The sequence below is a fragment of the Pyxicephalus adspersus genome, chromosome 2 (genome assembly GCF_032062135.1).
Source record: "Pyxicephalus adspersus chromosome 2, UCB_Pads_2.0, whole genome shotgun sequence".
In the NCBI taxonomy this organism is placed as follows: domain Eukaryota; kingdom Metazoa; phylum Chordata; class Amphibia; order Anura; family Pyxicephalidae; genus Pyxicephalus; species Pyxicephalus adspersus.
Genome location: NC_092859.1, coordinates 105,363,614 through 105,378,460, shown reverse-complemented (window position 1 = coordinate 105,378,460; position 14,847 = coordinate 105,363,614). Strand labels below are relative to the sequence as shown.

The 14,847-nt window shown below is 35.6% G+C and overlaps 1 protein-coding gene across 1 annotated transcript in view; it reads left to right on the top strand.

Moving 5' to 3' along the window:
* LOC140322486 (cadherin-related family member 4-like) overlaps positions 1-14,847 on the top strand; it is a 29,840-nt gene that overhangs the window by 8,441 nt on the left and 6,552 nt on the right. Inside the window, exons 5-14 of the mRNA XM_072399048.1 lie at positions 1,470-1,589; positions 2,959-3,062; positions 3,901-4,046; positions 4,530-4,709; positions 5,528-5,619; positions 7,601-7,711; positions 8,536-8,645; positions 9,506-9,651; positions 10,953-11,133; positions 14,314-14,473. Coding sequence (XP_072255149.1) covers positions 1,470-1,589; positions 2,959-3,062; positions 3,901-4,046; positions 4,530-4,709; positions 5,528-5,619; positions 7,601-7,711; positions 8,536-8,645; positions 9,506-9,651; positions 10,953-11,133; positions 14,314-14,473 — 1,350 coding nt within the window. The remainder of the gene's footprint in view (positions 1-1,469; positions 1,590-2,958; positions 3,063-3,900; positions 4,047-4,529; positions 4,710-5,527; positions 5,620-7,600; positions 7,712-8,535; positions 8,646-9,505; positions 9,652-10,952; positions 11,134-14,313; positions 14,474-14,847) is intronic.

Below are 14,847 nucleotides of genomic sequence, written 5' to 3'. Positions count from 1 at the left end.
ACAAAAGATCATTTCCAGTAACAATCCTCTGAAGTCCACTGGACTCCTGTAAGGGGGTTTATGCTCTACTAAGTATAAGGACATCTTTTAGGCTTTAAAGGCTGGTTATTGGTATATAAAAAAGACTTTCTCCTTTTATAAGGAAACTAATTTGCTATTGTTTCAATTTCTGTGCATGCACTAAAAAATACACATGCGCAGTGCAGTACCTGTCTGTGTGCAGTTTACTAAGGCCTGTTACAAATCAAAGTAGATCAAGAACAAATCCAGGCAAAACAAGCAGTGATGAGAAATCACTGTTGGGAGGTAGGGAAACTTGTTCTGAGGACAACTGCCTGGCGCCTGATTTATGAAAGCTCGTCAAGGCTGCAGAGGATACACTTCCTTTGGTGAACCTGAGTGATCCAGCAAACCTGGTATGGATTTCCTAAAAGTCATTTGCTATTTGTTATCAAATGTTTTCCTCCTGGACCAGATCCAATCCAGGATTGCTGGATCACTCAGCTTCCCTAATAAAATTGTGTCCTCTACAGCTTTGGAGAGCTTTAATAAATCAGGCCAAAGAAGTGAAGTGAAATGCCAGCATTAAAACACAGACAGCAGAAAAACGAACAACCCAGGTTTAACCCTTCTCTATGACGACCAACACTACAGAAAAAAAATGTTTAAAGATATTAGATAGACCCTAACTTATTAAAAAAAATCCTAAATGACATTTAATAATTCCCTACAAAAAAAAACTGCCTATTGTTTTGTGTAATCAGAATGTAAGCATTTATAAATTGTTATAGTATGTTTGCCCATGGAGCCCATGGAAAACTGTTCACATTGATTGAGAAGGCACTCATTGATTGATTGCAATCCCTGCACTGCATCTAAGTGTACTCTGTAAAGATTGTTGTATACGTTGAGCAAGTAATGCTGATTTCGTGCCTTCTCTTGCAAAGTGCATGCAAGTGTCAACATTTTATCTGAAAACACTCTCACAAACACACAAAAATAAAATATTATGACCGGCATGTTAGGATCTCAGTTGGCACCTACCAAATAATGCAGCAGGTCTGACAAACCTATATAACATTTTGTAGTAGGAAAAGCATCAGTGTTTGTTGGGTTATTTAACATTAGAATCTCAATTCAAACCACCAGTGTATAGAATCTGGGGTTTTTAAACATTTTCTATTTAAGGCTATGGAAGGGACAGAGGTGGCAAACTGCCCCAGTTGCTGTTTTGAGTGTCCAGGAAAACCACATGGAAATGCTTTTGCTTCCGGCCTGTAAAAAAAAAGGATAATGAACAAACCTATTCAGTCAGATGGTAAATGTTCCCTCTCCATTGGAATTTTTAAAAAATGTTTTCAATTGATGTATATTAAATGTTTATGGGTAAGCTACTGTCATTTCTTTTCGACAAGTTTGGTATTCCCTTTATTATTTTAAGCTTTTTGTTTTTTTATTTTATTTTATAGTACAAAGTTGTGTTTCAGTCATCTTTGCCTAAGGATGGAAAATTTTTTGATGTAGATCCTAATGCTGGATTTGTGTTCATAAATACTTCTGCGCCCCCAGATTTTGATGAAGGATACGAGGTAACTCCAATCACCAAATAATTTTTTAGATAGATATAATGCTTAGTTATTTTATGAAATGTAATCATTACATGGGAACTTCAAGGCTTCGTATTTAAAATCACCTCTGATAGCTCATGCAGGGCATTAAATTATTATATGATCACTACGTACAGAAGGCCCAATCAGTTATAATAGGCAGCTACAAGCAGATCCCCAACTTTCAATCACAGCTACAATACATTTACTCAACATAGTTGTTGCTGAGTGTGATAAGCATAGCCAGAATGTTCTGAATACCCAATCTTTAGCTGCATACACACTTGCAATTATTGTTGTTGGAAAGCATCTTTCACAATCTTTTCCAACGACTAAGCACTCCACGATGCATGAAGGAGGCTGTACATACAGCACTGTTCTGCTCTATGCAGAGGAGAGGGGGAGAGCGACAGAGCGGCACCCCGCTGCACACTCTCCCCCTTCCCCTACATTACGATCGTTCCTTGTATATCTCTTGTATATCTCTGTGGATCCACCAGGATGGCCATTCGGACGATGAACGGCGTGCACTTCAGATTCTCGACCAGTATCGGCCCTGAGCCGATTGTCGGACGAGAACCATTGGAAGTGTGTACGTAGCTTTTGTGATACCACTATATAAAGAGGCAGTTTAACTGGAGTAAGTAATGCACAGAAATGAAAGCCAGTAATTAACATTGATATTATAAGTCTATCTTATTTCATGCCATCTCCTAAATGGCTACAGTTCAGCTTTTATTCTATTTCACCTATTCTGAATTTTATTATTTAATTAATGCAGGCTGGAGGTTACCATCCATCCTGAAGTACTGTAGGCAATGCATTTCGGTCAGTGTGCATTTTCAATCACCTTTAACAAGCTTTCTTTGGCAATCAAAATTGAATGGACAAGGGCAAGCTTTATGTGACTTATGTTTCACTATTTGGACAATGTTTTGATTGACAGCATGTGCTATTTTTTACAAGCTTTAAATAAAATACCTAAAATTAGTATATTTTGAAATCTAGGACAAATATTTGATTTGAATAGGCAAGGAATGATACAATGTTTGCCAATTTTGTATTTAATAATATTTTCTGTTAATGGTTTTAATAATATTTATATACTGTAAAATTTTAAAAAAAAGAAATGTCCAAAAAGCAACTTTTTTGTTCTGATATAATACAATTTCTACAGATAAATGTGAATTTTTATAATATTTGTACCAAGGCAGAGGAATAATACTGCTGAGTATTTGAATCTTTCAAATAAATTTTAGTATTGTAATGTAAAAGTTTATATAGGAAGACCCCGGGTTTTCTTCATTTGGTCATTTTGGAGACTAATAAGAATATGTATTTTTTTCATTAGGAATTCAGACTGATAATAACTGCTAAAGACCCCGGAGGTCTTTCATGTGAAGGAGGGATGATAATCAGCATCATTGACCTAAATGATGAACCCCCAATAATTGAGTAAGTTTGCTTCTGATGTTACTCTGCAGCAACAGTGTTGATCCAAATCATAGGGCTTGTTATCTGAAGGAGCTTTTAACACAATTAGCTAAGTGAATATTCACATCTTCCTTTAATAAATCAGGCTCATAGTCTGGATCATCATCATTTTATTAATATCAGAGGATACCCTAAAGCTATAGTTAATAGTGGCAAACCCCTTGTTGGCAATCACAGAGGTCAGACGTTTATTGTAGTTGCCTACCAGGTTTGCACACATCTCAGGAGGAAATTTGTCCCACTCCTCTTTGCAGATCCTCTCCAAGTCAGTAAGGTTTCGAGGCTGATGTTTGGCAACTCGAACCTTCAGCTCCCTTCACAGATTTTCTATGGGATTAAGGTCTGGAGACTGGCTAGGCCACTCCAGGACCTTCATGTGTTCCTTCTTGAGACACTCCATTGTCATGCTGGAATACCCATCCACGATCCATTTTCAATGCCCTGGCTAAGGGAAGGAGGTGCTCACCCAAGATTTGACGGTACATGGCCCCGCCCAAAGTCCCTTTGATGCAGTGAAGGTGTCCTGTCCCCTTATCAGAAAAACACCCTATGCTATTGGTTACTACATTAAACATAATCTCTTCCCTTCATATTGCACCTCACTAAATTATCCAAATGGTTTATGCGTGTATGTGTTTGTTTCTTTTCTTTTTGTAATATATATTATATGAATTATAATACATCGTCTTTTTGATTTCTGACAGAAGTTGAGGCAACAGAAGAGACAGAATTGAAAGTTTGTGACATTTGCTATAAGGTTTTTTTTTTTAGAAATTAACAGCTTTTTTATTTTTTACAGGAAAATTCAAAATGATACTATTTATGTACCTGAAAATACTCTTATTGGTTCCATCCTTCATGTATTTGAAGCAACAGATAGAGATGCTGCAAGTACAATTACCTACAGTTTTCCAGGAACAGTAACAATGTTTAGAATACATCCAGGTACGCTAACTAATTCCATATAGGGAAAAAAGTTACATCAACCAGGAAATGTATGTCAACCTTCATCTCTAATAGGTTTAAAAAAAACAATGATTTCAGCATGGAAATGACATGCTATTTGGTAAATATAAAACTAATAGCTTTATTATCTGATAAACCATGGCAGTTATACAACTCTTACATCTTAAAAAAACATGTAGCTGGCTATCTGACATTGCCAGATATACATATTCTTGATATATTTTCCTACTTTGTTTTAGGCTTCAATGTTGAAAATAGAATGACCTTGTATGAGGTCTAAAGGGGAAAAAGTGAAAAGTATATATTATTCTACTTCAAGACTTGCTAATGCTTGGCTTCTCACTGTAATTATATATATATATATTTATATTTTTATATATATATATATATATATATATATATATATACATATATGTATGTATATATTCATCCTTGATTAACTTTATATATGCTGTATTGCAGTTAGTGGTGCATTAGCACTTCTACAGCCCCTGGATTATGATCATGCTGACAACCACAAAGCATATGCCTTAGTTGTTTCGGCCTCAGATGGTAAAAATGAAGACTTCTATTCATTTGAAATACATGTAACTAATGTTGATGAACCACCAGAATGTGACCCTGCTATTTCTACTGGAACAGGTAAACCCAATTCATTTGTGTTACTAGTGGAGACTGAGTAAGCAGTTTTAGGACATATAAACATAAAAAATTGAAGTTTCTAAGACTCTTTTTCAAACTAGTAGAAATTTCATAAATTGTCTTGTTATGATCACACACATAATAATATGCCTAAAGTGACATAAATAAAATGTTTCTTCTGGCAAATGGGTTGTAATAGCAAAAGAATAACTAATCCTGTATTTTCTCACCTGGTTTTAGTCACCTCCTTTTCTACTGGAAGGTGGAATACAATGTGAGTGATATCAATGTTAGGTTGAAATTTCAACACAAAACAAATTCAGATGGTGCTGTCCAGGATTAGAACAAAAAATCAAGGTCAGTCAAACGGAACATCAGAAGTAGTGCCCAATTTTTAATGAAAAAGTACCCACTTTTCTAAGATGTGGTGTGATCCTTGTTTTATCAAAACTACCTTATTCACAGAGAGGGTGTGATTTATTAAAGCGCTCTAAGACTGGAGAGGCTTCACTTTTACTAGTGAACCTGGGTGATCCAAAAAACCTGGAATGAATCTGCTCCAGGATTAAAAACATTTGCTAACAAATAGAAATCCATTGCAGCCTTGGAGAGCTTGAATAAATCTGGCCCAAAGTGTTAACCCATGACATCCAAAGAACATCATACTGATTAGATTTCAATAGAATTCTAATAGTGAATTTGCTTTTCACTCACTATAAATCTCATTAAAGTCTTTAAAATAAAACACAATTGCATACAAAAAAAACTTTCTTTATTTGTGTTAATAAATGTATTTTCATACTATTTATTTATTTTAGGTATTTCATTATCAGTTCCAGAAACATTTCCTATATTCACAACTCTGTACACTGTTCTTGCAAAGGATCCAGATGAAGGAGATGATGTCAAAGTATGCGTTTGTGCTTATTATTTAGATAACAATAGGACTAAATAAACTTAAATTTCTGGAGGCAACTGCAACCTTTGCCATCCATACACTAGAGCAGAAATTGGATTATATTAAGCAAAATGTGTACTGACTAGGAATGAGCGAGCAGATTTTTCGGTCTTGCAGCGAATTGGACCGTTCTCCCTGCAAGATATGCTAGGCCAATCAGAGGAACAAAGCTGTCAGCTGTCAGCAGGCGAATGGAGTTCACTGACAGGAGGATTCCCACGGCTGTATTTATGAATGCAGCCATGATAATCCTTCTTTGGTGATTTCCAATGGTTTCGCAAAATTCCACCGAAATTTTGCAAACCCATCCGAACTTCGAAGAAATTTTTGCGAGAATGCCAGAGGCATCATCCCTAGTAATGACATGTTGTTAGAAACTTTTGGATTTAGACATACAATCATCTTGAGTCTGACAACCTAATGAATGGATCTAGATTAACATTTATCAGTTTTATCTATGACAAATTATTCCTATCATGGTCCTTAGACTCTATACCCTGTGCCTGATTATCAAAATATTTATCATATTGCTTAGTAATTTTCTGTTTTTATTGCATGTATAGGCTATTAATAGACATTATACACAGCATATACAAGCAAAAAATTAGCAAATTAACACACAATATGTACGTTTACTGATTAATTATAGCTCTGCAAGACTGGAGAAGATAGACTAGCCTAGGAGAACCTTGGTGATCAAGCAAACTTGAAATGGATCTGGTCCAGGACTGGACCAGAAAAGAACATCTGCCAAATGAAAACAATTGTCATTTTTAGGAAATCTATTCCAGGAATAAAAAAGGCCCGTAATTTAGAATGGCACTTCAATGCAGTTGACCTGCAGTACAATGTACCACAACAAATATTGCCCTTTGGGGTATGCTGCATTGCCGAAAAAGCGTGGCCCTAATGCAACACAAAGGAATATATTTAAAAAAATTTCCCTGGGGAATTTGTATTACAAAAGTTTTTTTAAATTTGTTTTTGTGCATCTGTGAATGGAAATCAGTTTTTCAGTCCCACGGACCACTAATATTACCGGCTCCTGACCGTGCATACGAGGGGAGCTGGGTGTCATTTAAAGGGGGAGAAACTTCCCCCATAGTGATGTCGTGATTACATAATCCCGCCCACTCTCCCATCACAGATCCAAGCCTGCGATGGGAAAGTGGGTGGGTTGTGTCCAGGGACACAATCTGCCCCCTTTCCTTGAGCCCGGGATCTGTACAGGGGACATAGTCCATGGCTCTGGCCAGTGCACCTAGCTAGCAGGGTCCCTCTCCTGACCCCGCTGGGGAGTGCACTGGCTGCAGCCACGGACCACCAAAATTTTCTTGTGGACCACCGGTTGGCAACCGCTGCCAGGGACAGGGACCACTTTTTTCTATATATTTTTTAATTCATCTGATAATCCACGGTCCAGTAGTTATTAATATTTGTTCCAATAGTATCCAATTAATAGAGATAGTATCCAAATAAACCTCCGGAAATTGAGACAGGGAATATTGCATTTTCACTGTATACTGCTGTACAGCTTCACATGTTGTACATGTTTTATCAAAGTTGTTTTAATGTTAATTGGAGTGAATAGTATTTCATGTCTGCAAATACTTTTTGCACTTTTAATATTTAGTAGGCCAATGATTATTGTGAGTTTCTTTCTAAAGTTTGTAGTGGAGCGTACTGGATTGTGGATTCACTTTGAGGGAAAGTTTCATTTTTTTGACACTAAAGTGAATATTCAAACACTGTGGAGATTTTATTTGTTTATTAGTATAAGCTTCATCTTCTGCTGCTGAGGTATATTGTATTTTTATTTGGTGAAAAGCATATGGTAGTAGTATTTAGTTTATTTGAAAAATCTTTACTGCATTATGCTTTCTTTCAGAAATTCAAAGTTCCCACTGTGACTATTTTGTAATTCTCTATTTAGTTCACAATTTTACAATCATCCCTTGAAACAGAAACATTTTTTACCCTAAATGAAGATTTTGGCATAATTTCTACTACTGGTAAACGTTTGGACTATGAATCAGACCCAAAGGTATGAGATATGCAATATGTTATGTTTTATATGTTTGCACTTGTTTTAAATGCAATTTACACCAATATTTAGTGTAACAAACCAATTTAGTTTGTTTTCTTGGATTATCTTTGGATTTAGCAAATTTATTAATTAAGTAAACTATGTAAAAGTGCCATTCATTCACATGCCCACCAACAATGAACACAGATCCATTTGAATGTTTTCAGTTTGCTTTCAAAGACAAACAGACTCCTATTCGAAAGATTATTTAAAAGTGACAACTTCAGGGGTTGGGACAGGTCCTTGTTTCTGTTGCCTACCTGGCACGATCATTGCATAGGTAATTGCAGTGGACAAATGGCAGAAAAAACGTGATAACTCTCAACAATGTAACTAAAACTTCTTTCATTCACCAACATAAACCTTTAAACCTTTACGCCACAGTTATTCTTTTATTTTTTATTATAACTGATGACACTTGTATGAAGTAAAAATGCATCATTTGCTATATAAATGCACTATATTTTATAGTAATGTGTATGCAAGGTTAGTTTAGATAAACTGGTGAGTTGTTCAAAATACCTTTTGGCTTTTATTACTGTTTTTGTGTGAAAAAAATGGATGTGAAAAAAATGTGTTGTCAGTAGAGGAGGAATTATGAGATGTCTTCCACTTGTTCTAGTACCAACTGTCTAAGACAATTCCCTATTCCCTATTCTATGCTCTATAAAAAAATAAAAATAGAAAAAAAGTTTTGGCTTTTCATATATTCTAAACCAGTTTGTATTGCTTTTACATGATTGTTACCCCAAGGCATACGTTTTATGTTTGTGTGATTTTAGAAATTTGTGATCTCAATCAAGGTGGAAAATGTAAAGGAAAATCCAATGTTCTGCAATGGTTTAATCACACTGAGTCTGCAAAATGAAAATGATGAAATACCTATTTTTCAGTAAGCAAATATTTTCTTCACATTCTATTTACAGTTATGTCATTGGACCATAAAATTGTTTAGATTTTTCTTACTAAGAACTGTAAGTTACCTAAAGAATAAACGTAAATGAGGCCTTTAGGTGAATTAGAGAAAGGAGAGTATGCATACAACCAAATATGACTGGTTGTAAAGGAGAAGAGGATTGATAAGGGGTTAAAGGCAAGAGAATAAAGTCAAGGAAAGTTTAGGAGAAGGAGATTGGAATAGACAGATTTACTTACTTAATAGGCTGTAGTAAATATAAAAGTGGCAAGGGTTTTTTGCTTGTCCTCTGCACTAATCAGTCAGCAAGTCACTCTGCACTAATCAGAGTCACAATGCCCATTGTAGAATGCTTATATGTGTGATAAAAATTGTTTTAGCTTAAGTTTAGGGGAATAGGCATTATGTATACAAGTTACCCAAATACATGGCCAACAAGCAAATAAATAAAAACACATTAAAATGCATGTCTACAACTGCAAACAAATTAATTGGATAGATTAAAGTATTTAAGAAATGACTGGCTGGTAGGACGTTTTTGTCTTTTTATGCAAGAACTTTGGTCCAGTTGAAACAGAGATCAGCTAAATACAATCAGCTGCATCAAATCGGTGTCTAGTCTGCTTTCTAAAAAAATAATATGAAAGAATCATAACATCATTTGTTTTAATGAAACTGGAATAAACTTTTAGCTGACTAAAATCTAAACTTCAAATTGGATGCATACATGAATTATAGGAAAATGTTAAATACATGTCATGTTGAATAATTGTATTTATTTCTATATTTCTATTTTTTTATACATTTAATTACTTTTATTTATTTATTTACATAAGGAACTTACCAGAGAGGCCTATAGAAATTCCTGAAAATCTTGCTCCAGGAACAGTTGTCATAAAATTACAAGCCACTGACCGAGATATTGGGGACATTGTGCACTATGAATTTTTTGCAAAGTATCCAGGATTTTTCATAGATGAAGGTAAAAACTCTACAACTACAAAGTGAAGAATAATTATAAACAACAAAAGAAAAAGGAGTTAAAAAATGATTAGCAGATTTCAACATGCCGGACATAATTTCTTTGATAGTCAAACCACTTCAGTCATACCATCATGACTAGGAATTTAAACTAAACTATTGGCTAAGTAAAAAGTTAATTGTTTAAATATAACCTTTTGGAGAGAAACATGGGTGGTTGCTGGACTACTTTGCAACCAGCAATACTTGGGTGAGAAAAATGTATGTACAATGTAACATATAGAGTTCAGGGGGGAGAAGTATATAATCTACAGAGTGCAGTGGTCAAGTGTATGTCATATAAAGCCTAGCATCAGTGTGCCGAATTTGGAACAAGCATGCTGTGCAATACATACCCGTGACCAGTGCACTCCATTGGGCCTGAAATTCTATCTTTTAAAAAATCAACCTTTCCTAGGCAGTCACCTCCCTGCAAAACTCTCAAGCAAAAATCCACTCCCATGGGAAAATTCTCCACTTCCCTTATCTGTCTACCCCAACAAACACCCCCCTAAAGCAAAACAACCTTTCCCCCACCACAGAAAATTGCCTCCCGCAAGCAAAAATATTTTTTCTCCTTAAACCAAAATTCCCCCATTCTATCAAGCAGCAAAACAAAATTCTGCAATTCTGCTCATTCCTACTCTGTACGCACTGGTCATTTCTGTAGTTCTTGCCCACCACTAACCTCAGCACCTCTTGTCCAATATTTAATTTACCAGCCTTCATCCACTGCCTAACCCACTGATCATCTCTGCACCCCTTTTCTTTAACTACTTACCTCTACTCCTTAGCCACCCATTGCCCATACCTGCTCACCTTACTACCCCCACTCTTCCCCCACCCTCTTGTTATAAGGGCACTAACAACAGGGCTTTTGACTACAAATATAATATTAATGCCAACAAACTGAATGAAAAAGCTACAGACAGATATTTTTTGTATTTGAATGCCTAATTTAATTTCTCATTTTACTTTCATGTTAAATAGGAATGACAATGCCTACTTACCATTCTTTTGGCTTGAAATGCTTATGAAATGCTGGCTTATAAGCATTCTTCTAAACCACCCTAAACAGAACAAATCCCACTTATCAAAAATCTGTGTGGTTTTTTTTTTTGGTGCCCTATAGCTCAATAATGCGCTAATCGGCACAATGCTGTACAGACAGCATTATTGTCAGAAGTTTAGCTAATAGTGTACAATAATAAATAGCCTATATTATGTGTATATATGAAAACACTTCCCGTATTTTTACTGCAGATTCTGGTGAAATAAAAGTTGCTTACCTATTGGACTATGAAGACCCTAACATTGTACATGAACAACGTTTAATTGTTCATGCTTTTGATAATGACAGAGTTCACACTGCAGCGGCAGAAGTAATAGTACGTCTAACAGATGTTAATGATAACTATCCCCAGTGTGAAGGATTTCCTAACATGTAAGTACAAAGTGTAATTCCATGTTTGTGAAGGAAAAAAAGTCAATTATCTTCATGTTTTATGCATTACACAGATAATATGAAACAATATTTGGTTAAAAATTCACATTTGCATTAGTAATATCACTTTTAAAATACTGCTGGTTAACAGACTGGTAGATTGTGATGGACGTTTTAGGCACCCCTGCTCTATTCTATTTATTTATTTTTTGGAATGGTGCATGGTTTCTTCAGAAAAAAATGGGACAGCTTTAAAGCCTTGTAGCAGCCACTCTACAAAAAAGGAGTGTAAATTTGGATCCATTGAAAGTTAGAATTTTAACAACCACTAGAAATCAAGATAATGGATACAGGGAAAGAAACAAGTATATGCCTTCAATTTATAAGAATATACATAAAAAGATGTTCTAGCTAAGGTGCATTATGACTCGCCAGAGAGAGAGAGCAGTGGGAAAGAGCAGCCTCTTTATTCCTTTGTCTCACCATGGGTCCTGTGCTACCACAAGCCAGGAACTATGGCGACCCTTGCTGACATGAGTGGGCGGAGCCAGAACTGAGCCAGGGCTTCGCGTAGCCTCATCTCATGTAGCCATGGCTATCCTCCCCTGACTTGGCTAATTTTCAACAGCACAGCTGAAGATCTCTTACGACATACTAGTGTGCAGCAGAACAGTTGTTGAAAATCACTTATATAATATATTTAAATAGGAAATGTGTAGATTGAGGTTGGATTGATTATTTTTTTGATTATAAGAATTGGTCTACCTACCTAATACTGGTGGCTGTCTCCGCTTAATTATTATTTATTGTCTACTATGTATAATTACATATGTAAATTTTAGAGGTGTTTGTGATGTTTCTAGAATTGAGATGCCTTTAAAGTCTCTAATTATAGTTTGACGAAAAATTGTTTTTCTAAGTTATTCATTTTTTGATGTGTATGGCTGTTGGGACACTATTTATTTGTTACAGTTTTAATTTTTAGCCTTTGTGAATATTTGTACGGAAATAAATTAGCAGGCATGTGTTAACAGTAGATTTACACACTACATATACATACATACACTACATACCTTGGGCTTATTTCCCTGAGTGTCATGGTCCATTATATTGATACCTAGCTATTTTTGTGCTTAGCATGTTTTACTATGGCAAAGTCACATTACTGTTTAGGCAGGAGCTGATTCACATAGGAATTTTAACTCAAAACAATATATGTTTAAAACCCAGCTAGGTTTAAAGAAAAAGTATGGTAAGAAAAATGGGTAAAACTTTAAAATATACAGTTTTACCCATTATGTTGGTAATGCAAGAGCATGCCTAATAGCTGTGCCTTTATCCAGCCACAAACACTGTCATTTTTACTGTCTTAGGTTTCAGCAGAATTGTATATTGTAGCCTGAATTCAAGCCTATTACCATGATCACTTATCCCAATAGCTTTACAATATGCAATTTGTTCTATTGGGAGGCATCTCCTCGAAGAAGGCAGCTCTGAGAACACTGCCAAACTGAAATATTAGCCAATTCAGAGCATAAAGTAGTGCAAATTAGAATAGGACAGCATATTGAAAATGTAGAACATCACACATTTATCAAAGCTGTTTAGGGGAAAATGCCCATGAACTTTTTGTTCTGAGCTGCATGGCACTAAACAAGAGAACAAGCTAAAACAAATATTAGATATAGGGAACTAGCTTGAGATTCTGACTTACAGTCTCATGCTCATCTATAGTACATTTTATATCTCTAATATATTGTAAAAAGCAGTCATTGGCAATATACATTAGGAATGAAAGCAGAAAGTTTGGTCACCCTAATTTCAACTGGTCACAAAATTTACACTTTTAAAGCCGTAATTGAAAGGTCAAGGCCACAATAGATTTCACCATTTTTTAAGCAAACTGCAAAGCCCTTGAAAATGGCATTGTATTGACATTTATTGAGGATATATGGTATGACACTTTTATATGTTCACAAATTCTCCTTCAGGAAAATCTTTTGTCTCACCAGTCCGCCAGACATCCTCAGCAATACTGACAATATGATTTAAAGGGACTTTGGAAATTACTTGAAAAGTTGTCGGCAATAGACTTTGATAAAATTTAAGTCAGAAACAATTTAAAAGTTCTACCATAGACTCAAACAATTTTAAACTGAAAAGTGGCAATTTCCTCCATTCCTATTATATAATACACCTGCAGATAAATGCATCTTGGTGTAGTCCCATGCAATAAAATGAGCAATGAATTCTGCTATGTATCAACTGGGTCGGATAATGACATGTTTTACAACAAGAAACTCAGTATATAATTATATGTAATTATTATAAAGTGCAAATATAAATAAAGGTTTTTTGTTAGATAACATCAATTAAAACCCCATCTCTGGGCACAAATTGGCCCCATCACCAATCTCGTCCACCCCTCTCCAACCCATGGGATTTTCATTTGCTTTATCTGTCAAACAAAAAATACTCATCCTTATTTGACTATTTCTGATGGGGGACCACTGATCCATTGTGTGCCACTTGTGCTGGCCTGTCCCCTACAGCCTCGCTGAACTGATGTCACAGGTCTTACCACAGGATTCCCACAGACACCCACCACTGGGCAGCTAATATGGAGTGTCCAGGTCACACAGACGTGCAGGTGGCATGGACACCCTGAAAAATTGCCCTACCAGATGCACGTGAGAAATGGGTCATTTAGATGAGTTTTTTTCTCTCCCCAAGAATCTGTTAAAGAACATTAGGAATTTGTTATTCTGGGAAGACCTGCTTGTCAACAATCTGATTGATCAATATAAATAGTGAATGTTAATGATAGACTTGATAAACTTAACCAACAAAAATGTTCTTACCATGCATATGGGCATTCTTACATTCCAATACACGGGTGCTCTGTCTGCTACATATCTGCCTTTACTACCACCCCTAAGTTGCAATGATGTCTCATATTGCACCACCCGATGTAGGATGGGGGTTTACATACCACACTTAGATTGCTTGTGAGGATGAGTGTTTGTTCTCCTACAACATACCACAATTACTCCCTATAATAGTAAAACTATTTATGACGTCACACTAGAAATGACAGTTTATACAAACATTGTGCATGAATTTTTTTAATATGAATTATTATCACCTACATTCTGGTATTTTGCATCCAATTCTCTTTAGGATACAAGTGGCCGAAACTATTGCTATTAATACTTATTTGATGACAATCAAGTGCGTTGATAAAGATATTAAAGAACCGAATAATGTTCTCCAATATAAGCTGAATTCTTTTGATGGCTTTTCAGCAAACAAATTTACTCTTACCAATAACATACTTACTGTAAGTATGGAATTATTCTTGCATATTAAATATATATGTAATGTATAAGTACTGTCTTGGGGTGATGAGAAACAGCCCATTTGTTTGATTGTACCGTTTACTGCATGGAAGTGTGCAAAGAAAAAATGGGCATGCATCTTCTTTTTTTACAATCTGACACAGTATGTGTCATAACGAGTTACAGCACAGTACACTGCAGGTTTGGTGACAGGGAATGTCAGGGTGCCATTTAGTATGAATGACACCAACACCTTACAGTGTGTCTGTGCAGTAATCTACCACATCAAATAATTGTGAACAAGACTAAGAGCAGAAAATGCCAGATTGCAGATGGAACCTTTAACTATTACTTAGTCCCACATTATCTTGCAATG